Source organism: Odocoileus virginianus, chromosome 2, assembly GCF_023699985.2.
Source record: "Odocoileus virginianus isolate 20LAN1187 ecotype Illinois chromosome 2, Ovbor_1.2, whole genome shotgun sequence".
In the NCBI taxonomy this organism is placed as follows: domain Eukaryota; kingdom Metazoa; phylum Chordata; class Mammalia; order Artiodactyla; family Cervidae; genus Odocoileus; species Odocoileus virginianus.
The window spans coordinates 36,209,687-36,235,898 of record NC_069675.1 but is presented as its reverse complement, the minus strand read 5'-3'; the positions used below and the strand labels follow the sequence as shown (position 1 = coordinate 36,235,898).

Sequence of the window (26,212 nt, the reverse complement as noted above, 5' to 3'; positions counted from 1 at the left end):
AGGTGAGATTTAGTACAAATTGTAGGTATTTGAAGGGTAAAGGAAGAATTCTCATTGATTTGTGTTGAGATTATGTTAAAGGGTGAGCTTTTAAAGATAGTGTAAATATAAACAGTGGCTCAAGGACTTAGAAAAGGGAACTGTAGTATATGTTTAATTTAAACCAAAGGTATGGCAGTTGAATTATCACTCTTCGTTGAGTCATAGTTATTAATAACCCTGCCATTTAATGTATGTTCATTGGTTCAAACTATTTCTTGGGCAGCACTTTTGGAAGCATAAAATTTAAAAATTGGGATTACCATACCTAAAAAGTTATTTTATATATGCTACAAAGGTTCCCTCACTATGCCTGTTAATTGTTCTCACTATGCCTGTCAGATACGCCTGTCAGTAGACCAAAAATCTTGGTTTTAAGCCTGGTAACTTTTATCACATATTCCCCAAAACTCTGACTTCCTCGTTAAAACTGAAAACTTTATGTTTCTTGTAATTTAATTTTAAATATTTTTGTATTATCCTAATAATTTTGTTTTTATAGGATGAGGAACTTTCTGCACTGATAGAAATGTGCTTATTTAAGTTAAATTGTGTGACAGTAGAAATAGAATATTATAATGTAGAGTATAAATCATAACCTTACTAAGTTTCTTATTGACCAAAGATCCAATTTTTCTTTTTTGAGTTTAGTGCCTTCACTAGGAGTTCAGTAATTGGCCCAAAAGATGCAACTAAGCTAGTAAGGCAGTGCTGTCTATTTTGTATGCACTTCTCATTTGATAGCTGTAAAAATACAGTTATACAAGCAGTTGGATTGCAGTATAAGAGATGTAGGGGGAAGACAGAGTAAAACAGTAAGATGCATGTTAAGCTCTTATTCAGTACTGACTGGAAAGGAAAAGATAAGGTTTGCATTGTAACATTTTTAGTTTATATCAAGTTTTTTTTAATGTACACAATGAAGAATTGCTGCCTTTATTCCACTTGCTATATGTGTACTTGTATATACATTCTTAAATTTTGCCCATGGTAACTTTGTGTTAGAAACAAATCAAATATTTATTGTATTATCTTATATGTGTTGAACTGGGCCACAAAAAGAGATTTCTTTCATTGAGATTGATAGGATAAAGATGTGAGAATGAATTGTAAGCTTGAAGTAAAAATTGCTTAGAATTTTTTTTTCCAAGAAGAAAGGCTGTGTTGTTTGATGACAGCCAAAGACTGACTGAGCATTTTGGCTATATTCCGAATTCTGCCACTGACTCACTGTGTTTTTTGGCAAGTAACTTATCCTCCCTGAAACAAGTTCTTGATTCTTTACTTCTCTGTTTGTAAAGTTAGCATAATAATATTGTACTGACCTCACATGAATTGTGTAATGATTACCTGCTTTAGAACTTTTCAGCATACAAGTAATATGAATTTTCAGTATCTTACTTTTTAAATAAATATTTCTAAATTTTAATCTTTTTATTAGGTGAGTATATTAGAGGGATCATTTAAATGCAAAACAAAACCCTCATTGTGCTGTTTAAACCCTAATTATAGCCAAGCTTTTTAGCCTAATGAGTTTTTACTTATTTACAACATATTAACAACTATACCCTATAAAGTATGAGTGATTGTTCTATTCATTTCCCTTAGTGCCAGAAAAAAGAAGAATTTATTGAAAGAATTCAAGGTTTAGATTTTGATACGAAAGCAGCAGTTGCCGCACATATTCAAGAGGTAATAATCTGTATAAAATGTTTATGTGTTTTTTATGAAACTCGTCATACATTATATTTGTATATCTCCCCAAATACTTAAAGTCATAACTTAAGCAAGAATAAATAAAAGTTAAATATAGATGCACTCTGCTTTTAGGCAAATCGTCCTCTTTTCTTTAGACATAGCTTCTTAAGTGAATCATCTGTAATGTCACAGTGCTGACTACAGATGTACTGTTGACTTTATCCATAGGGATATAAGCAGAAAGTGCTATCTGAGGAATGTATATTTCTTTGTTAGCATAGCATGCATGATATAGTGAATGGAAACAGCATAAAGTGGATCACTGCCTGTAATTCAAATTAAAGTGAGCTAAGGTAATGTATTATGTCACTCCAGTGATTTTGTTTTAATGAATGGGCACAGCAGAATGTCTGTTGAAGACATTGCTTGAATTATAAATACATTAGTGATTTGTAACATCCATGTAAAACCTAAATATAGGGCAAAATGTGCAATGTCAAATAATTGAAGTTAATATTTGTTAAGTTTTTTTTAAAAGCTGCCATTTCTGCATCTGTCTAGTCTTGGGCTTTTAATCTTGTGTACTTATTAGTTTTTAGAACTACAGTGTGTTAAATTTTACACAGTGATTGGAGAGAACTAAGGAAACGGAAGGGGGAAGAGCTGTATTTAAATATTCTCTATTTAAATCACTTTGTGTTCCATATGTCATCTTTTCTGTTAGTTAATGTTCATAGAGCTCTGCTTTCTTGTCAGTAATATTGTCAACAGTAGGCATATTAGTATGCAACAAGATAGAGTTTTGTTGGTAGTTTCCACTTATATGTATGTTTCCATTAGCTTTGTGATTTATATTTTATTTTTAATAAATCTTAAGTTACTGAATTTGCCACCATTCTTGAAAGTGTTATTTTTCTGTTTATTGTGAAAGTTAAAGCAAAATATCAGAATCACAGTGAGAAATGGAAAACGAGAAATAAGTATTTCACTTATATAACTTCTCCATTCTTTTGCAAATTTTTATTAGGAGTCCTTTTCTCCTAAGGTGCTGTGATAGTGTCACCTCAGAATCTGTAAAAACTTTGCTTTTCGAGAATGAAAGTGCAATGGGATTAGAAAAAACTTTTGCTTTTGATTTCAGTTACAATTAATTTAGTCTTATCTAAGGAAATGATCAATTGATTCTATTAAAGCAGTTGTCAGAAATAACAGTATTACCTTTCCTTAGGAATGCCTTGAATTAAATCTTATTTTTTAGTTAGAAGATAAAAATAAATTCATTTAGATTATATTTAGCGAAAATAATTTTTAGTAGAAGCTTTTTCAGCATTCATTAATTTCAAATGTTCTTTAGACATATTTACTTTTCATATTTTTATTATATGGAATACATAATATTTAACTTAATGCACTAAAATTTATTTTTAAATACTAGCTATTTATTTATTTTGGTTTCTTTCTAAAGGTAACCCATAATCAGGAAAATGTGTTTGATCTACAATGGATGGAAGTGACTGATATGTCTCAGGAGGAAATAGAACCACTCTTGAAAAATATGGTATTGCATCTAAAAAGGCTTATAGATGAGAGAGATGAACATTCAGAGGTTTGTAAATTTCTTTTAGTATATTATGAAAATTTCCTTTCCAAAAAACTTAAGAGAGTTTTGAGAATTGATAGTTTGTTTCTTAGGGACAGTTAATATGGTACTATGTGTTTTGTGTAACACAGGAACCAGAAAGGATGCATAAGAGCCCCAAAGTAAACATATTGCAATTTGATTTTCTTTTCCCCTTCCTTTTAAATTACTCTGATTTTGTTCTGTGTTTTTTAAAAAACTCATCCCTATAGTTCTGGCAACAAGTATAAAACCAGAGTTCTGGCAACAGTATAAAACTAAAAATATCATTGATGTAAGTGGAAAAACCATTGCTTTTTCAAGGTTTAAGAATTTGATTAAGGTTAATTTTGCAGTTTCATTGCCACATTTTGAGACTGTAAAAAATGTGTTAATAAAAGGAGAATAACAGGTGTTCTGAATAAAATGTCCCACAAAAGGTCTCAAATTTTTGTAGCAGTATAATGAGGTGTGATTTTTAAAAAAGAATTATTATAAGCTCTTTTAAGAAAGCACTTTGCTTTTAAAAGGAGTAAAATTGCACCAGACTTTTTGGTTGCATTCTTTGAGAGCAGTTTATAATTTTTAGAGAAGTCTAGACGTTAGTGCATGTGGTGGTGAGTAATATTTTCTTAATAGCAGACCAAAATACTGTGTCATTCTGGAGATTGTGAAACTTCGATCAGTTGTTCAATTTACATGAGAGAGACAGATTTGAGTTTATTTATGGAGAATTTGATTAGTCTTGGGACTAATGAAAGACTATATAGGAGAAATTTCTAGAGATGTTTTTGGAATAAAAAGCTTTCTCATTGCTCTATAAAATATATTCATTTCTGATGGGAATTTTTAGCTTTTCTTATGGTTTTAAAAGAGAAGAACATATAGGAAATAAAGAAATGTTTTTTAAAGCAACAGCTAAATTTTTTAAAAATTTAAAACAGTGAGACCAAAGGAAGAAAAGAATGAGTTTCAAAACATTCCTAGTATATATGAAACCTACCCTGAGATACTCAGATCACTTCATTTTCAGTCAGTCTTGAACCATATGCTGTATCTACATTTTTATATTAGTATCTTTTTACTGTTTTAGTAAAAACACTTTCAAGTATGTATCCTGGCGGGCAGTAGTACTCACACTGGGAGTTCAAGTGGGTATCCTAGCACTCAAATCCTCCATTTGTTGGCATGGCCAGAATTGGGCAGCCAGAGGCTATCCACAGGGGGTGCTTCCCCTTGTCAGAACAGAGAGCCCTTTTCTCTGTTTTTATTGATCTTTTGTCATCATTGTTTCACTTTGATCTAGAAAGTATAATTTGGTCACATTGTTTTTAATTATACTTTTTTTTTTTTCTTAATGCTATGAAACAAGAATCTCTTCCTTCAGTCATCTCCTTTTGAAAGTAAAAGTGGCTCAGTCATGTCAGACTCTGTAATTTTATGGACTGTAGCCTGCCAGGCTCCTCTGTCCATGGAATTCTCCAGACCAGAATACTGGAGTGGGTAGCTGTTCCCTTCTCCAAGGGATATTCCCAACCCAGGGTTTGAACCTGGGTCACCTGCATTGCAGGCGGATTCTTTACCATCTGAGCCTCCAGGGAAGCCCAAGAACACTGGAGTGGGTAGCATGTTCTCCAGCAGGATCTTCCCAGGCCAGGATCTTTTACTAAATTCCAGCAGGATGTTCTCCTTTTACTAAAAACTAAATATTTATTGTCACTGTTTAGGCCAAGCCTTGTTTTTAAATTTATTGTGTACTTAATTTTAGTACATCTGCACAATAAACTCATTTTATAGATGAAGATTCTAAAGTTCAGAGAAGTTAGGTGACTTGCCCATTCTAACTCCAACACTTGTGATCCTAACCTTTATAATACCTTTGCCTAAATCTCTGCTGTGAAACTTTTCCTTAATGATGAATTCTGAAATTATTGTCACCTGGAATTTTTAGCCTTGTTGTATCATATGTTCATTCTTCAACATATATTGATAAATATCTGCTTTTTGTAAGAACTTTTACTAGAGTATGTGAGAGCAACAGACTTTCAAAGAACCAAAGATGGTTACAATCTAATAGGGAAATTATTTTAATAAGTGAGTTAACTGTAATAAAAGTTGGTGACAAGTACCAAAAAAAGAGACATGTATCTAAATGTTGTATTATATTTGTGAGTTAGTTGCTCAGTTGTGTCCAACTCTTTTCGACCCCATGGACTGTATCCCGTCAGGCTTCTCTGTCCATTGAATTCTCCAGGCAAGAATTCTAGAGTGGGTTGCCATTTCCTTCTCTGAAATGCTGTACTATAGGAATTCGAAGAAGAAAGATTTACTTGCAACTGATAGTGGAATACCTAAGATTGGAATGATCAGAGAAAGCTTTTCAGAAATTAAAAGTATGCCTTAATAACATTTCCTATCAGACTTTTTGAAAATGTTTGGAGTTCTTGAGCTCAAGAAACTACCATTATTAGAGAAAAGGCAAAATGGAAAGTACCTCTGGGTACTCTCTTAATTCTTAATACTAGGTTTCTTTCTTTTTATTTTATTTTTTTACTCTGTTTATTTTAGTTGGAGGCTAATTACTTTACAATATTGTAGTGGTTTTTGCCATACATTGATATGAATCAGCCATGGGTTTACATGTGTTCCCCATCTTGAATCCCCCTTCGATCTCCCTCCCCATGGTTTCTTTCTTTTTAAAAAATATTTTGCATCCATAGATCTTTTGTGCTGTTTGTTTACAACTGGAAATTGTTGATATACTTTAAGTTTACCACCTGCTAATTTCAAATGTAATATGTATCTTCAGTACTTTTCTTGAGTTTTCTGTTTTGTGAATAATTCAGTTAAATATTTTTGAGCAGCTTTTTGTGTTCACTACTATGCTGGATAACATCAGGGGTACAAAGGAAGTATAAGGAAGGTTGTATCTGATTTATTTTCATAAAGCACATTGTAAATGAAAAATAAGATGGCATGTAATTAAGTTCTAGTTTGTGTGTGAAACAGATATTTAGTAATACTATATGCAGGTACTGATGGTTCACAGGTAAAGAATTTGCCTGCAAATGCTGGAGACACAGGAGACGCAAGTTCAGTCACTGGGTCAGAAAGATCCCCTGGAGGAGGAAATGGCAACCCACTCCAGTATTCTTGACTGAAAAATCCCATGAACAGAGGAGCCTAGCAAGCTACAGTCCAAAGAGTCATAAAGAATCAGACATGACTGAGCACAGGCACACACACATGTATGCAGGTGCTTTTGTTAAAGACAAGAGATGTTACAAGGCAATATTAAAGATAATTGAGACAGTAAGAAAAGAGGCAAATAAAAGCTAACTCGTGAAGTTTGAGCTTGGGCTGCTGTGGAAATTAGTAACGCTGTTCACAGAGACAGTGGAGTTGGACTGGACATACTAAGTAGATAGACAAGATGAAGTAGTGTCAGTGAGAAAGCCATCCTTCAAAATGTAACATTGAGGGAGAAATAGAAGGATAAGAAAGGGGAAAATGTGATTCTCCCCCACCCCCAGATAGTAGAAACTTGTATGTCTTTGAAGAACAAGGAGAAAAAAGCAATAGGAAGAGAGAAACTGAAAATGTTATAGAAGTAAGGAATATGTTTTGGGAATAAGAGATACATAAAAATGGAGGAATTTATTGCAGGTAGTTCTGTTTCTTTGACAAATTGAAGGAGAGTTCATTTGTTGGAAATCATGATAGCAGTTTGTAGTTGGGGGCTTATGTAGAGGAAAGGGAATATATTTACATCTGCCTTTATGGGAAAATTTTGCCAGGAAATCATCAAGATTTTCAGTGAAAGAATTGATGGGCATTGGAAAGAGCTTATTTAAAAGTGGATGACAACTTCTGTAGTAGGGCTGTATTTTATTTGTTTTGTATTTTTTAGAGTTCTTTATCACCTTAGAACAGGAATAGAAAAATTGATGGTAGGTAAGGGAAATGACATGGCATTTTAAGTCAGACTTTAATTTGTGTTATATTCGTGTGTGACTTTAAGTTATTTAATCTATATGTGCCTCAGTTTCTTTATGTATAAAATAGATTAAAGCCTTTATTGCCAATTATAGTATTGGATGGGATCTTGTTGGAAAATTCTCTAGCTAGGAGTTCTATAAATATTTGTTTCCTTTTGTTTTTTCCCGAAGAGTGAATGAACCATAGTCAAAGAATGACATAGTAGTGTTAAATTAGAAAGTAAGGGTGACATTTAACAGGCTAATTGCAGTTTCAGGCCAAGTAGGAACTCTAGGATAGTCAAGAATAATCCATTTGACTGGGCAGAAGGGGAGAGTTGAGTGATTGGAGGTTCAGGCATACGAATGGTGATATAGGAGTAATACTCTAGTAAAGGAGGCTAAGGAACTGTTATTTTTAATTTTTTAAACTTGAAATTAGCCTCTTGTGCTATTGGTTACTGTGTTGGACAGAACAGTTACAGACATACTAATCTTAATTCCTTTACTGTGTCAACAAATCTTCTATGCCTTTCCAACAGTTGCTATTTGTTCTATGTATTTTACCACAATTTATTAATTTTTGTTAAAACAATGGGAAAGGAAAAAAATATTGTCTTGTTCTTGTGTTATCTACTAAATAACTCAACCATGTACTGTTGAATGAAATTTTTAAAAAAATGACAGCTAAATCTGTCAAAGTTAAGGGACTTACCTGGCGGTGCTGTCTTTAAATCACCATGCAAGGGGTGTGGGTTTGATCCCTGGTTGGGGAACTAAGATCCCACATGCTGTGTGGCAGTAAAAAAACAAAAAGTTCACCATTAGTGATAAAGATATTAAATAAATAAGACATTTTTGAGCAATGGATTCTTTCTGATATTGTGGTATAATACTTAGACTTAGTGACTAGTGTTGTATATTTGATTCTCTGATACGTAAAATACTAAAAGTGCTTCTGTGATTTCTGTTTCCTTAGACTATTGTAGAACTCTCCGAAGAGCGGGATGGTCTTCATTTTCTACCCCATGCCTCTTCATCTGCACAGTCACCTTGTGGTTCTCCAGGCATGAAGCGAACAGAAAGTCGACAACATCTGTCAGTGGAGCTGGCAGATGCTAAGGCCAAGATAAGAAGGCTTAGGCAGGAATTGTAAGTTGCTGCTTTTCAAGGCTCATTGAATTTATATGGTTGCAAAAGTGACCTAAATGCAGTGTTTTTAGGCTTATGAAATATAGATGCGTGGTTCCCAATTGCTAGGCTGTGTCAGTTTTCAGCATTTGTCAAAATGAAGACACTATCATAAAGTTTTCTTAATGCTAAGTCTTATCAACTTAAAGGATGCCCTTTATCCTGTATCTGTGTACTTCCTATTCTTCTAGTGTTAGGATGTCCTTTCTTTTATAAAATAATGTTTTTCCTTGGCAAACTGAGGTCTGCTTAATTTTTTTATTTTTTCATTCCATGAAATCCAAAATACTGACAACCACTGATACAGATTGTTAAGTTTAGCTTTTTTAAAATTAATGTAAAATGAATTTTGGTGTACAGTATTACAGAAAAATAATTTTGTGTATCTTCTGCATGGAGTAATTGAAATGCCTGAGTCATATACTTAAAAATGGTAAATATTCAGATTGGTTAGTGCTGATAAAATTAATATTTATTTAACTTTCAAAAACCATTACAGGAAAATCAATATAAATGTCACATTGGTGAATAACTTGTAAAGACACAACCAGTCTCTGCTGGAGATTTTTTTATATTGCACTTTAAAAAACAAAGAAGTTGTGTGTTATAGGCTTTTTCTTTCCTTTTTTCCCCCCTTTTTTGGGGGGGGTTGTTTTCTTGGAATTTAGGCTTTGGGGTATAGATTTTAAATTTAAAACCACCATATAGCAATTAAGTTTATTTATTGATTGTTTAAAGCAGTTAGTTTTAAGAAAGTGGTTGAATGTGCAAGGTAGAAAAAATATACAGTCCATAGGAAAATTTGAAAACAAGAAAATACAGCTTTCATTGTGAATGTCTGCAGTATTATGTATCTGTTGAAGTGAATACGCCCAAGATATTCTATAAACAGCTGCACCATGAAAATTAGGGAAGAGATTGCTGTTATTAGTTTGACTGGCAGTTAATGGATAGCCTAAACAGTGAACACTAGTTCGTTCCATATAATTTAGCACAATCTTCTTCAGTCTTTAGATAAAGCATGCAATTAGAACTGCAGTGATGGCTGTGAATTCATTTAACATTTTGCACTATATTAGAATTTGATTTTAAAATAAAATTTACTTGAGCATAGTGTTATTAAAATTCCAGACAACTTAAAGAGATTAGTAAAATTTGGTCTTAATGCTGACTGGAAAATATAAATGAATATTTTTAATGAATAAATAAATATGCCAGACATAGCAAGTTTTCTCAGTAACTAACATTACATCAAATACTATCTATATCTTTTGTTGTCCTTTGAAAATGTGTTCCTTCATGGGTTTCTTCTGTTAACATCTGTTTTAAGTGTTTTTTGTTGGGATAGATCTTTACCAAAGTGATGGAAGTGTGGAATGACTAGATAGATAAAAATAGTTTAGGTTGCCTTATACCTAATGGAAATAAATAATTGTAATAAGAACATGCAGACTGATAGCATACTTGTGGGTGGTACATCATGATATAATTGCTTTCAATTTATTGACATACAGAGTAAAAGTGTAATTTGCAGTTTGGATGCAGGAAGTAATTCCTTATAAATTTCACTTTTATGCAATAGTTAACACTATCAAATGCTTCCTTTAATAATTCTCTTTGTCTCCATGGATCCCATGGTTCCAAAGAGTTTTTCTCTCACGCAAAATTTTTTTTTTTAGGGAAAAAAAAGGTTTTATTGAAATATAATTCATATATCAGAAAATCGAACCTTTTAAAGTGTGCAATTCAGTGATTTTTAGTTTATTCTTAGAGTTTTGCAATCATCCCATGCCATCTAATATGAAGACATTTTCATCACCCCAGAAAGAAACTGCATACCCGTCAACAGTCACTGCATCACCTTTGGTCTTTGGCTCCTCAAAACCACTAATATACTTCCTATTTCTATAGATTTGTGTATTCTAGACATTTCATATATATAAATGGAATCATACATTATGTGACCTTTTATTTCTGGCTTCTTTCACTTACCATAATGTTGTCAAGATTCGTGCATGTTGTACCATACAGCAGTACTTCGTTCTTTTTGATGGTTGAATAATACTCTCTTTTATGGACATTCTACATTTTGATGCTCATTTATGAGTTGATGGACGTTTGGATTGTGTTCTACTTTTTGGCTATTTATTTATTTTACTTTTTGGCTATTTAAATAATGCTCCTATGAACATTCATGTGTGTATTTTTGTATAGAAATATATTTTCATTTCTCTTGGGTATTTACTGAATTGTGGAAATTCTGGGTCATATAGTAACTCTGTGTTTAACCTTTTGAGGAACTGTCAAACTGGGCTGTACCATTTTACATCACCACCAGCATAGTATGAGGCCTCTAGTGTCTCTGCATCCTCAGCAATACCTGTTCTTATACACCCTTTTATTAGAACTATAGATTTGACTTGCATTTCTGTCATGACTAATAATGTTGAGTCTCTTTTCATGTGCTTACTGGCCATTTGTATATCTTCTTCGGAGAAATGTTTATTCAGTTCCTTTGACCATTTTTAAGTTGAATTTTGAGACAAACTTTTGATCAGTTCAGTTCAGTCACTCAGTCATGTCCGACTCTTTGCGACCCCATGGACCACAACACACCAGACCTCCCTGTCCGTCATGAAATTACATGAAAACTGGAGGTGTGTTAGAAATCTTTGTACCCCCACAGTTGAGAGTAAGTGAATTTTATTCACTTTTGACTTGGGGAAGAAAAGGGAGTGGTGTCAGGAAGAGTTCATAGAGATAGTAATATTTCACCTGATGTTAGGCAATTAAGTAAGTTAAGGCTCAGATGGGTATTATAAGCAGAAGAAACAGCAGCAATAGAACATAAAGAGGGACATGGGGAAATGAAGTTGAAAATGATGGAGTGGATAAGTAGAATGTCATGTATGCAATGCTGAGAAATTTGAATATTAAACAGTGGAGGCCAACTGAAGATTTTTATTTTGTATAGGAGAGCAGTTTAAAAACAGATTTCTGTTTTAATAAAGAGGTATCAACCTAGTAGCTGACCTTTAGTGAGTATTCAAATTGGAAAAATAAGTTCTGGTGTCATTGTAAAGATAGATTGAAGGACAGTCCAGGCAAGAAGTGGTGTAGGCCTGATCCAGGGTTTTAATGATGAGGTTGAAGGGGAGATGTTAAGGAAGAAAGTAGGGTCTTCAGAATAATTCCTAGTTTCCTAGAAGTAGTGTCTGTCTGGATGGTGATGCCGTTCGTTCAGACAGGGAACATAAGAGAGGAATACTATTAAGGTAAAAGACAAGTTTAGTTTTGACATATTTCGTTTGAGGTGCCTTTGAAATATTTCTGTGGCGATGATCAATTGGATAGTTGACTATCTGGCCCATGATGCAGAGTAGAGATTTCGGATCATTATATACTCATGCAGAATAATAATATATGCAGCAGCATGTAAGTCGTAAATGAAACCTTTGGAATGGATCAGACTGCCCATGAGCATGAAGAATGTGAAGGATATAATCTGAAGAATACAAAGATTAGAAAGGTGTTTAGGTGGTTAAAGGTAGATGTGCCACCATTTATTACCCACATTACTCAGTTTCTTCATATACAAAATGACAGGTAGAGCAAATAATTAAGTGCATGAGCTTTAGAGGCAATCTAAAATGTGAATCCTGACTCTCAACACTTCCTAACTGAGTGACTGTGGCCAAGTTACTGAAACTCTAAGGCTATTCAGTTTCCTAGACTGTTAAATGGGAATAATATTAGTGCTTGCTTGTAGGGTTGTTGTGTGAGGTAAATATGTAAGTAAACAGTGTGTATTACATAAGCGGTCAACAAATGTAAGCTGCAGTCATGAGCTACTACTTCATTAGAGTTCTTGTGAGGATTAAATGCTTGGCAGAGTGTAAAATGCATAGCACAAGTGTGTGGCACAGATAATGAGAACTTGATAATTGTTAGCCAAAAGATAGGCACAAAACACGAGATCAGCAAAAGAATCAGAGAATTAATATATTGAGAGCTAGAAAATCCTAAGAGTGTAGAGTCATGGAAACCAAAGGAGAAGCATATTAAGAAGAGTGGCATGAACTACATTAAGTTTCTCAAAGATCTGAAAATAATGTGTTGGATTCGGCAATAAGTGACTGACTGACTGTGATAAATAGTGTCAGTGGGAAGATGTGAATGGAAGCCTCATCACTGTAGATAGAATGGTCAAATGGGTGCAAAAAGGGATTATTTTGTCAGTAAGTGTAGATCCTCCTGGGTAACTCTTTCGGAAATTCCAGTAATTAAATTCATACTTCACATACGCCAAAGTGAATTTCAAGTGGATTAAAGAGCTAAATGTAAAAAAAACAAAATCATGATGAAGAAACTAGTCTAGATGCTGCTGCTGCTGCTAAGTCACTTCAGTCGTGTCCAACTCTGTGTGACCCCATAGACAGCAGCCCACCAGGCTCCCCCGTCCCTGGGATTCTCCAGGCAAGAACACTGGAGTGGGTTGCCATTTCTTTCTCCAATGCATGAAACTGAAAAGTGAAAGTGAAGTCGCTCAGTTGTGTCCGACTCTTAGCGACCCCATGGACTGCAGGCCACCAGGCTCCTCCGTCCATGGGATTTTCCAGGCAAGAGTACTGGAGTGGGGTGCCATTGCCTTCTCCGAGTTTAGATGAGTATGTGTTAATATACTCTTGGTGGGGAAGAATTTTGCACAAAAGTGGTTGCTCTGTTTGTATTTAAAAAATATTAAATATGTAAACATACAGAAAAAAATAAGTGTATTAAAAGTGTTAGAATATTCCTCAAAAAGTTAAATATAGAATTTTTATATAATCTAGCAGTTCCACACATATGTATATCCCACTAAAATTGAAAACAGGAACTCAAACATATACTGGCATGCCATTGTTCACTGAAGCGTTATTCTCAACAGCTAAAGAGTAGAAACAACCCGATGGCCGTGAACAAATGTGCTTGTGGGCACACAGTGGATTATTATTCAACCATAAAAAATGAAATTTTCATATGCTGCTGCAACATGAATGAGCCATGGAATGAGCCATGAGATGAGCCATCTCAGCTTGCTAAGTGAGATAAGCCAGATAAAAGGATAAATTTTAATAATTACACTTAAATATCTTTTATGGGCAAATTGAGAGAGATAGAAAATAAATTGGAGAGTTATTGCTTAAAGAGTGTAAAATTTCTCAACAGGGTGACGAAAAAGTTTTGGGAGTATGTAGTGGTGATAGTTTAACATTATAAATGTAATTAGTACTTCTGAAATGTACATTTAAAATTAACCATTTTAAAATGGTTAAAATTTCAATTTTATGTTACATATATATATATGTCACCACAATAAAAAAATTGTTTTTAATTTTTAAAAAAGCATTTAACAGGGAATTTCCTGCCAGTCCAGTGGTTAGGACTCCACGCTTTCACTCCTTAGGGCCTGGGTTCAGTCTCTGTTCAGGGAACTAAGATCCCACAGGCCATGAGGTGCAGTCCCCCACCCTCAAAAAAAGGCATTTAGCTTTTTGCAAAGAAGTATCTGTAAGAGTATACTAACACATATATATGGAATTTAGAAAGATGGTAACGATAACCCTATATGCAAAACAGAAAAAGAGACTCAGATGTATAGAACAGACTTGTGGACTCTGGGGGAGAAGGCGAGGGTGGGATGTTCCAAGAGAACAGCATCGAAACATGTATATTATCTAGGATGAAACAGATCACCAGCCCAGGTTGGATGCATGAGACAAGTGCTCGGGCCTGGTGCACTGGGAAGACCCAGAGGGATCGGGTGAAGAGGGAGGTGGGAGGGGGGACCGGGATGGGGAATACATGTAAATCCATGGCTAATTCATTTCAATGTATGACAAAAACCACTGCAATGTTGTAAAGTAATTAGCCTCCAACTAATAAAAATAAATGGAAAAAAAAAGTATCTGTAAGAAATATCTTATATATTACAAAATTGTAGTAACTTTTCATCAGAAGAAATTTTAATGGCACAATAAGAAAACTAGCCTTTCATAATATTCAAATAAATTTAAATTAGAACAATAATGGCATTTTTCAGTTGTTAAATTGTTTCACATACAGTCACTTTTATCCTCTGCTAGTTGCATTATGAATTGATAGTGACCTGTCTGCAGGACAATTTGACAGTAAATATCAAGAACCTTTAAACATGTAATACTTTTAGAAATCTATCCTAAAATATACAGGGTTTTATTTATAATGATTTTATTTGCCAAAACATCATTCATTACAGTGAAAATTGGAATCCATTTAATGAGTAAATTATGATTCCTCTGTCAATGGGAGTATTCTTCCATTAAAAATGGGTTTCTAAAAAAAAAAAAAAAATAAGCCAGGGCTTCCCTGGGGGCTCATTGGTAAAGAATCCACATGCCAGTGCAGAAGACACAGGTTTGGTCTGTGATCCAGGAGCATCCCACATGCTGTGGAGCAACTAAGCGCATGTACCACAACTACGCAGAGCCTGTGCTCTAGAGCCCGGGAGCTGCAACTCCCAAGCCCATGTGTTGCCACTGCTGAAGCCCGAGTGCCCTAGAGCCCGTGCTTCACAGGAGAAGCCACTGCAACGAGAGCTTGCGCATCTCAACTGAAGAGTAGTGCCTGCAGCTGAAGAGCTCCTGCCCGTGGCTGCTAGCGGAAAAAAGCCTGTGCAGCAGCAGAGACCCAGCGCAGCCGAAAATAAATGAGTAAATAGATAATAACAACAGAAGTAAGCATGTGCATGTGTCTTTTCAAATTAGTGTTTTGCTTTTTTTTTTTTTCCCAGATATATACCCAGGAGTGGAATTGGCTAGGTCATATGGTAGTTCTGATTTTAGTTTTTTGAAAAACTGCCATGCTGTTTTCCACAGTAGCTATACCAATTTACATTCCAACGAAGACTGTACAAGGATTCCCTATTCTCCACATCCTCACCAGTGTTTGTTATTTGTGTTCTTTTTGATGACAGTCCTTTGACTCCTGTAAGGTGATATATTAATGTGTTTTTGACTTTCATTTCCCTGATGATTAGTGATTTTGAGCATCTTTTCATGTGCCTTTTGGTCATCTGCATATCCTCTTTGGGAAAAATGTCTACTCAGATCTGCTCATTTTTTAATTGGGTTGTGTGTTTTTTTGATATTGAGTTATATGAACTGTTTATATATGTTGGATATTAACTCCTTATCAGTCATATCATTTGCAAATATTTTCTCCCTTTCAGTAAGTTATCTTTTCCTTTTTGCTGTGCAAACACTTTTAAGTTTAATTAGATACCGTTTGTTTATTTTTGCTTTTATTTCCTTCTCTTTAGAAGACTGATCCCAAAAGAATATTGCTGCAATTTATGTCAAAAAGTATCTGCCTGCATTTTCTTCTGGGAGTTTTATGGTTTCCAGTCTTGAATTTAGGTCTTTAATCCATTTTGAGTTTATTTTTGTATATGTTGTTAGAGAATGTTCTTATTTCATTCTGTTACATGTAGCTGTCCACAGTTTTTCCATTATCACTTATTAAAGAGACTGTCTTTCTTAATGAAGAAAGACATATTCTTGCCTCCTTTGTTGTAGATTAATTGAGCTTAAGTGCATGGGCTTTTTTCTGGGCTTCCTATTGTGTTCCACTGATCTATGTGTCTGTTTCTAGGCCAGTACCATACTGTATTTGATGACTGGAGCTTTGTAGTACAACCTCAACGATATGATTGAAGCACATGATTCCTTCATCTCTGTTCTTCTTTCTCACAAATGTCTTGGCTGTTTGGATCTTTTGTGTTTCCATACAAGTTTTAAGATTATTTGTTCTAGTTCTGTGAAAAATGCCATTGGTATTTTGATAGGGTTTGCATTGAATCTGTAGATTGCCTTGGATAGTATGGCCATTTTAACAGTATGAATTCTTCTAATCCAAGAACACGGTGTATCTTTTCTTCTGTTTGTGTCATTGTCAGTTTCTTTCATCAGCATATTATAGTTTTCTGAGTATAGGTCCTTTGCCTGTTTAGGTAGATTTATTCCTTGGTATCTTATTCTTTTTAATGTGAAGATAAATAGGATTATTCCCTTAATTTCTCTTCTAATAGTTCATTGTTAGTGTGTAGAAATGCAACAGATTTTTCTGTATGTTGATTTAGTATCCTTCAGCTTTACCAAATTTGTTGATGAACTCCAACAATAGTTTTCTGGTTGCATCTTTTGGATTTTCTGTCTTTGTTGCTGAGCTTAGGTTTGATGCTCAAAAGTCAATACTTAGAGAGAACTATTGCTTGGAAAAGAAAGGTTGCTTTATTTAGGAGGCCAGCAACCTAGAGGGAAGGCGGACTTGTGTCCAAAAACCAACTCTGAAGCTGTGCTTCAGGCTGAGCACATTCTTCGAGCACCATTCTCCACCTCAGTTGGAGGCCTTAGTTCCTGCAGAAAAGCTCAAAGATATTGTTACATATATTCCTTGAGGAAGAACCAGTACCCTGCTTTATTGCTGGACTGTTGTTCCTCAGCTACTCCTCCTTTGTTTTTGGCATTCCCTTCCTTCTGTGAGTAGCAGCTGTTTGAATCTGCCCTTTAAATCTCAGGGAGTCAGAATGCTGAATGAAGTCTATTTCTTACAAACAAGAAATGGGGGACAAAAAAGATTTGTACCTGGAAGGACCTGACAGAGTCTTGCTCAGTTGCATCATCTGTAGTATGTCATCTGCAGATAGTGACAGTTTTTATTCCTCCTTCAAATTTGGATTCCTTTTTTTTTTCTTGTCTAATTGCTGTGGCTGGGACTATGTTGAATAAAAGTGGCAGGAGTGGGCATTGTTTTTTGTTCCTGATCTTAATGGAAATGTGTTCAGCTTTTCACTGTTGAGTCTGATGTTAGTTCTGGGTTTGTCATATATAGAGTTTATTATTCTCTGTGCCCACTTTCTGCAGAGTTTTTTTTTTTTTTTAATCATAAACAGGTATTGAGTTTTGTAAAAAGCTTTTTCTGCACCTACTGAGATGATCATATGGTTTTTATTCATCAGTTTGTTAATGTGGTGTTCAGAAAGATGCATGTACCTCAGTGTTTATGGTAGCATTATTTATACTTGCCATGATATGGAAGCAACCTAAGTGTCCATCAACAGATGATTAGATTAAGAAGATGTATAGAGAATATATATATATGTGTGTGTATATATATATATATATAGAGAGAGAGAGAGAGAGAATGGTATGCTACTCAGTCATAAAAAGGATAAAATTTGCTATTTTAAAAACATGGGACTTCCCTGGTGGTCCAGTTGTTAAGAATCTACCTTGAAATCTAGAGGACACAGGTTTGATCCCTGGTTGGGGAACTAAGATCCCACATGCCACAGAGCAGCTAAGCCCGTGCACTGCAGAGCCCTCAGGCCACAACTGGAGAGCCTGCGTGATGGAATGAAGATCCCCCGTGCAGCAACCAAGACTCGACACAGCCAAATAAATAAAACAACATCGATGGACTGGGAGGGTGTTACCCTGGGTAAAATAAGTCAAAGACAAAGACAAATGCTGTATGATGCCAATTATATGTGGAATCTAAAAAATAAAACTAGTGAATGTAACAAGAAAAACAGATTTATAGATACAGGAAGCAGGTGATTACTGGTGGGAAGAGGGAGTGGAGAGGGGCAATATAGACGTAGGGGATTAAAGGTACAAACTTATGTATAAAATAAACTACAAGGATATATTGTACAATGCAAGGAATATAGCTAATATTTCATGGAGTATAAGTTTTAAAAATTGTGAATCACAGTAACTTGTAGCTTATATAACATTGTGTATCAGCTATACTTCAATAAAAATTTTCTCTGGTGAAAAAACTTAAATATAAGCACATATGAGATGTCAAAAGCAGATTGTTCTACATAATGAACATTTATTTTTTATTATTTAAGAACAGAAGGTGGATAGTAGAGACAATGAGTGGAGACTTAATTTGAGGAGCTTGGCTCTAAAGGAGAGATAGAAAATGGGAGTTAGAAAGAACACAGTGTAAAAAGAAAAAAGTGTATTAGGAGAAATACAGAAGTGTCCAGACTTCAAGGTAGAAATGAATAGAGATTCAAAGATTTTACATATCTGTGTGGCACTGCATTATTTTCTTTAGGTCATTGTAAATACCGAAAATAGTTTGGAGACCCTTAAAGTCTCAGACCCAGCTAGTATTGCCTTGCTTAAGAACTCTTCTAGCTAATTTGTCTGTGACTGTACAGAGAGACAGAGAGTAAGGAGATGGGAATCAGGAAATGACAGAAGAAATGAAGAAAAAGAAACTACATTATGAACTATGAGGACATTAGTCATTGAGGTTATTAGCATTTGGAGAACTTTAAGGGTGAGTCTGATGACATCCAACCATATAAATTCCTAATACCAATTTCTTTGTCTTTTTCCCCAGCTTGAGGTCATGACCAATATTATGTTAAATTAGATATTTAATAATGATAATATTCAGATGATCATAGTTTTCAAAGCACAAAGTTTTTTATTTAATAAATTTTTTTTCCATTTAAGGGAGGAAAAGACTGAACAATTGTTGGACTGTAAACAAGAACTAGAGCAAATGGAAATAGAGCTAAAAAGGCTGCAGCAAGAGGTTTGTACCTGGAACTTTCATTATATAAGATCAATTGGAAATTGAGTTTTCTTATAATTTACAACATTTGCTTTACTGCTTACTGAGGTTTAATGAAATGTAATGACTTTTTCAGTGTTTCTGTCTTCAGAAATGCCAGAGCCAAACTAGAAATCAAAGCTGGAAAGAACTTTGGAGTTTTCTTTTTTCTCTATCAGTGTGCTATTCAAACCTTGCTAAGATTCCAGGGAACCTCTTAGGACTAGGACAGTTCCAGGTTTCCCTTTTTTATGTATTGGCTTCTGTGGACTTGACAGCTGGAACACCTCTACTGCTAAACTGTGCTGCTTATGTATATTTCCCTCGATCTCTGCTCTCTTATTGTGCTTTATGTTAACTTCCATAGAATAGAATGCATTTTAATTTTTCACTTTTTCTACCATGTAGGTTCAGAGTTTATACTTTTTAAAATGTCTTTATTTTTTCTGAAGCTTTGTGTTTTTTCATCATGAACTAAGACTGTTTAAGAATTCGCTTCTTTTAATTACTCTGTAATGTTTTGTTTTCATTTGAAGGTAGTGCAAGAGGTCTTCTTTAAGCCATAAATGATGAAGATTGGGATAAGGCTGGAAAATTTCTTTCTTCTTACTTTCCCTAACCTGCCATTTTAAATTCCAGGGTTGCTTCACTTGTGGGATCATAAATCTGGGACCTTCCTAGGTGAATGAATCTAGAGATCATAGCCTTTAGCTTTAGATATGCTGTGGCTGCTGTCCCGCTGCTCGGTAGCAGGGTTGTTTGTGTTCCATCTAAAACAGTGATTCTCAATCTTCTTTTGTCTCAGGACCCTTCTTTACTCTTAAAAATTAATGAGGATTATTTAATGTGAATTCCCTTTACTGGAATTTACTATATTTGAAATTTAAACTAGTAATTTAAGAATATTTATTAATTCATTTGAAAATAATACTCAACTCATTCCATGTTAACATAAAAATTATATGGTTTCTAAATAACCATTATTTTCCAAAAAAACAAAAAAATTAGAATAATAGTAATCTTTTATATTTTTGCAAATCTCTTTATTTAATGCCTGCCTTAATTGAAGACTACCAGATTCTCATTTCTGTTTCTGCATTCAGTCTGTTAAGTTAATAACATGTCATCTGTGTAGCCTCTGGAAAGTTCCACTGTATTCTCATGAGAGGATGAGAGTGAAAACAGCAACTACTGTCTTATTATTAATTATGAAAATAGTTTTGAGCTGATGAACTCCCCAGAAGACTTTCAGGGACCCACACGTGTCTCTGGATCATGCTTTCAATTACTGTTATTCAAAGGATTGCAGGAGGACTTTTTAAAGTTCAAACTTTAACATTTATTTCAAATGATGTAGAGACGTATACTAATTACATGCAAGTTATCATTCATGTGGAAGTATTAAAAAACTCGGCAGGATTTTGGTGACATATCTGGATAGAAACATTTCTCTAACTAATGATCAACTTTTGTAGTAGTTTGCCTCATCTGTATTTTTACTATCTTGTATTTTGAAGTTAGCTTTTTACCTTAAATTCATTGCAAACAGTTATGTTAAGAGATTTACTTATTTTAAAATGTCCTGAATATTTTTTACAATCTTAGTAGTGAACATTATACATAAAAACTTGTATGTATGCATGTGTTTTTATATTTGTATAGAAGTGTATATTTTAAAAATACTTCTTACTCTTGGTTTAAAAAAAAAAGACTTTATATATCCCCATTAAAACAATTACTTAAGGTATAATATTTATAACAGAAAATTCACACTTTTAGCAGTCTGTCACCTTAATCACTCAGCTTCCTCGTCCCACAAAAATTCACACTTTAAAGTACAGAAGTCATTGGGGTTTTTTTGTAAATTCATCAGATTGCACAACCTAAGCATTATCAATTTGAAAATAGAGAGTAATATTTTAAATATTAGTATGTGTTTATATTTAGAACATGAATTTGCTTTCGGATGCTCGTTCTGCAAGAATGTATCGAGATGAATTAGATGCACTTCGGGAGAAGGCCGTCAGAGTTGATAAGCTTGAAAGTGAAGTCAGCAGATATAAAGAGAGACTACATGATATTGAATTTTATAAGGCAAGAGTTGAGGTATGTTGCATAATTTAAACAATTCACAAATTTTTTCTTTAAAAGTGTTACAATATTTTCAAAATGCATTTAAAATGCACCTTAATAAATGTAAAGAACTCTTGAAACATTGCGCAAACTGTAATACCATCAGGTGTTTATTTTATGGTAGATCAGCATATTGTTTAGACTTGTAAAAAGGGATTTTCGGACGCTATTCGTTGGAGGTTTTATTTCATTCCTTTGTTTAATTATAGGTAGGGAAGACTTTGAAGTTAAAGTATATATGCCTCTCCTAATTTTAAACCCATGCCTAGAAGTGAATGCAAAGCATACTTCTGATTACTGCTCAACTCAGAATACTCAATTAGGATCAATGAAAGCAAAATCAGTATCTGTCTTCCTCTTCTCCTCTCTCTTCCTTCACCTCCCCAATGCCATTTATCTCTTTATATAAACAAGTTAGAAGAAAACAAATTTTTCTTTTTTAATGGTCACAATTCTATGTTACATAAAGTTGAGTTTGATAGCAAGAATTTGAAAATCTTTGCTTCTTGCATTCTTTTTTCGTTTCTCAGTGATTTCTTCTTTGTCTGTAAATAGAGATTTTCATCAGTTTCAGTATGGGATAAGAAAGAAGTTTTACAATATCAAGTGAAAACATTGTAAGAGAAGGTTAAAACTTAGCCTGAATGTTACCAGAAAATAGACCCAATAGAGTGCAAGGATAAGCTGCTTGTTAATTCTTTTATACTTTTTTTTTTTTCATTTATTTTTATTAGTTGGAGGCTAATTACTTTACAGCATTTCAGTGGGTTTTGTCATACATTGACATGAATCAGCTATGGAGTTACATGTATTCCCCATCCTGATCCCCCCTCCCACCTCCCTCTCCACCCGATTCCTCTGGGTCTTCCCAGTGCACCAGGCCCGAGCACTTGTCTCATGCCTCCCACCTGGGCTGGTGATCTGTTTCACTATAGATAATATACATGCTGTTCTCTCGAAACATCCCACCCTTGCCTTCTGCCACAGAGTCCAAAAGTCTGTTCTGTACATCTGTGTCTCTTTTTCTGTTTTGCATATAGGGTTATCATTACCATCTTTCTAAATTCCATATATATGTGTTAGTATGCTGTAATGATCTTTATATTTCTGGCTTACTTCACTCTGTATAATGGGCTCCAGTTTCATCCACTTAATGTATCTTAAATATAGAAGCCTACTTATACTGAGTTCCTTATCCTTGTGATTTAGGAATTTAAATATACCCTGACAATTTCATGTGAAATTATAGTAGTATTACTCATCCTAATATAAGTAATGAGTATTTGTTTACATAATTTTTAAAATTAATTTATTTTTTATTGAAGGATAATTGCTTTACAGAATTTTGCTGTTTTCTGTCAAACCTCAACATGAATCAGCCATAGGTATACATATATCCCCTCCCTTTTGAAACTCCCTCCCATATCCCTTCACTGTTTACATAATAATTTAAATTCTGGGAAATAAAATAAAACCAACTGAGTTGGACTATAAAGAAAGCTGAGCACCGAAGAATTGATGCTTTTGAACTGTGATGTTGGAGAAGACTCTTGAGAGTCTCTTGACTGCAAGGAGATCTAGCCAGTCCATCCTAAAGGAGATCAGTCCTGAATGTTCATTGGAAGGACTGATGTTGAAGCTGAAACTCTAGTACTTTGGCCACCTAATGCAAAGAGCTGACTCATTTGAAATAAGACCCTGATGCTGGGAAAGGTTGAGGGCAGGAGGAGAAGGGGACGACAGAGGTTGAGATGGTTGGATGGCATCACCAACTTGATGGACATGGGTTTGGGTGGACTCCAGGAGTTGGTGATGGACAGGGAGGCCTAGCGTGCTGCGGTTCATGGAGTTGCAAAGAGTTGGACACGACTGAGCGACTGAACTGAACTGATCTATATTTGTTACTCAATACCTTTACTCTTGCATAGACCTGTTGATAAAGATAGCTTAATGTCTTATTTTTCAACAAAGAATTTTTGTGTTTCAGAACTTTACAAATTATCATATTAACATATTTGTGACCAATAAAGCTTACTTGAAATGTTTATAGGAATTAAAAGAAGACAATCAAGTCTTACTGGAAACAAAAACCATGTTGGAAGACCAATTAGAAGGAACTCGAGCTCGTTCTGATAAATTACATGAATTAGAAAAAGAGAATTTACAACTGAAGGCTAAACTGCATGATATGGAAATGGTAAGTGTATACGGTAGATCCATTACGTAGCTTCTCAGTAGGAATTCTAGGATTCATGTGATTTCCCTGTAGTGATAAGGATGGCTAGTGTCCTTAAGGTCTTTTTTTTTTTAATTTTCTTTTTTTTTTTTTCCATTTATTTTTATTAGCTGGAGGCTAATTACTTTACATCATTGCAGTGGTTTTTGTCATACATTGAAATGAATTAGCCATGGATTTACATGTATTCCCCATCCCGTTCCCCCCTCCCACCTCCCTCTCCACCTGATCCCTCAGGGTCTTCCCAGTGCACCAGGCCCGAGCACTTGTCTCATGCGCCCAGTCTGGGCTGGTGATCTGTTTCACCCTAGATAATATACATGTTTCGATGCTGTTCTCTTGAAACATCCCACCCTCGCCTTCTCCCAGATGCAAAACAGAGAAAGAGACTCAGATGTATAGAACAGACTTGTGGACTCCTTAAGGTCTTAACAGAAAAGTGAGAACTAAATAAATTAGATGCTCCTGATTTTATGTAAGTTCAGGAGTAGTAGAAATTTCTGCCTTTATTACAAAGGGGTGTTATTTATTAATTTTCTATTTCTTTTCAGAAAACCCTAATAAGCTATTGTGTAAACATTTCTTTAGACTGTAGAAATACAACTATTTCTAAAATTTAGCGTTGGATCAGAAGTCATTTGTTATGTGACTAAAACAATATAATGACTATGAAGAAGTGTTTTCAGTGTCCCCAGAAATCACTTTAGAAGTAGGTCAGACAGCTGATCAGTTTAATGACCAGCAGTAATAATTATAATTGATTATTATCAAGACCTTCAAATTGTGAAAATTTTAAGGAACTCAAAATTTAACTCATACAGTTTCTGATAATTGAAAGTTATAAAGTAATATGATATGAGCTTGAAATTGTACTGTTTCTTAGCTTTCTTTTCTCTCCCTACTCTGCTAATAAAAAAGGAACGTGATATGGATAGAAAAAAGATTGAAGAATTAATGGAAGAAAATATGACTTTGGAAATGGCACAGAAGCAAAGTATGGACGAATCATTACATCTTGGCTGGGAACTGGAACAAATATCCAGAACTAGTGAACTTTCTGAAGGTATTTCTGGTACTGTTTTATTTAAATGATTGAATGAATAAATGACATTGTATTTATGCTTACATTTCTGGATATTTTCATACTGTTCTTTATTTTCCTTGACTGGAAATGTCTCAAAGGCCAGATATCTCCCTAGATAGGATTTCACAGAAGAATATATTAATTTCCACAATCCTGGGTTCGATCCTTATCTCTTTGTCTTACAGCTCAACTTTGAGTGCAGTAAGATATTCGACCCATTGTTTAGGCACTATTTCATGTTAATATCCCAAGAAGCGGGGGTATCAGTTTACTCATGTATTTTGAGAGATATAACCATCTATTAAATAGAACAGAAAAGTCATATTTACTGGTCAACATGTTCTTTGACTGTAGACAAACCTAAATAGGACATCAGAATGTAATGGGAATATTCTTTGGTGAATATGTAGCTAGAATAAAGCAACTTAAGGATCTTTATGGTTACTTTCATCCATATGTGTCATCGCCATTTTAGGATTATACCTAAAATACCTAAAAATGTAGCTCAAGTCCACTTATACCTGGGAGGTAACAAAAGACCTCAGATAAAGATTTAACTTTTGGCTCTATGTCTCTGCCTCCACATTAACTTGTCCTCTTTATTAAAGCTGGACACACACATGCAATGTGGCCTTTTGTGTTAAAACTTTGAGTTTGCTAATACTGATATACTTTATTGAAATTATACCTCAATTACATTTATTTGAATTAGACTGGTTCCCTAATTCCTCAGTTACCAAGTATTTATATTATTATACCTGTTTTCTTCCTTCAGCAGATACTTATTAAGCACCTATCATGTGTAAAACATTGTATCGGGCTCTGAGGGTATAGTGATAAGGTAGACATAAGCTCTAAAAGAGCTTACAGCCTGGTGCTTAAAAAATGGTAACTTCTGCAGATGACTTGTCATATTTATTACTATTAGGCTTTTGCTAATTTTACACTTGGGAACCTAATTCCAAGTTCTGGGACCTCATGTAAATTGACTTCATAGTAAGTGATGATATTCAGCCAATGAACTTGCCAAGAGGTGTTACATAAAACATTTGTGGAACTTTTTAATTGTATTCCATGTGAATTGAGTTACAAAGAAAACAATTCAAATTTAAATGTTTTCTACTACTGAAGTAGTTAAAATTACACTGTTAGGAGTTTTCTCAGCTGTTAGGTGGGGACAGTAACAGTAATAGTAAGGACTATCTGGTAGGGTTGTTGTGAGGGTTGATTTTGTTAATGAGGCTCTTTAGAACACCTTGTAAATAGCATTTGAGTGTTTTATTATTATTATTATATCAGTTGTTTTGCTGGAGTCATAGAACAGAGTATTAGTATAATTAGTTTTTTTAACTATACAAGGACCTTTCTAGAAAATTTGTTGAGTGTGAAAAATACAAAGAAGGAAATCAAAGTCACTGATAATTTTTTGCATTTTACATTTCACAAAATTTGCTTCTAGAATTTTTCTACACACACATTTATTTTATATATCATCGTCACTGTGTATATATAATCAGGGTTCCTTTATTTCATCCAAAATATAACACAGACATTCTTCCATGTTAAAAATGTGTGGTATG

At 34.3% G+C, this 26,212-nt stretch overlaps 1 protein-coding gene across 4 annotated transcripts in view; it reads left to right on the top strand.

Moving 5' to 3' along the window:
• CCDC88A (coiled-coil domain containing 88A) overlaps positions 1-26,212 on the top strand; it is a 112,326-nt gene that overhangs the window by 38,589 nt on the left and 47,525 nt on the right. For all 4 annotated transcript variants that reach the window (XM_070478450.1, XM_070478449.1, XM_070478446.1 and 1 more), the window contains exons 6-12: positions 1,648-1,731; positions 3,203-3,343; positions 8,312-8,484; positions 19,080-19,161; positions 21,127-21,285; positions 23,363-23,509; positions 24,467-24,611. In XM_070478450.1, coding sequence (XP_070334551.1) covers positions 1,648-1,731; positions 3,203-3,343; positions 8,312-8,484; positions 19,080-19,161; positions 21,127-21,285; positions 23,363-23,509; positions 24,467-24,611 — 931 coding nt within the window. The remainder of the gene's footprint in view (positions 1-1,647; positions 1,732-3,202; positions 3,344-8,311; positions 8,485-19,079; positions 19,162-21,126; positions 21,286-23,362; positions 23,510-24,466; positions 24,612-26,212) is intronic.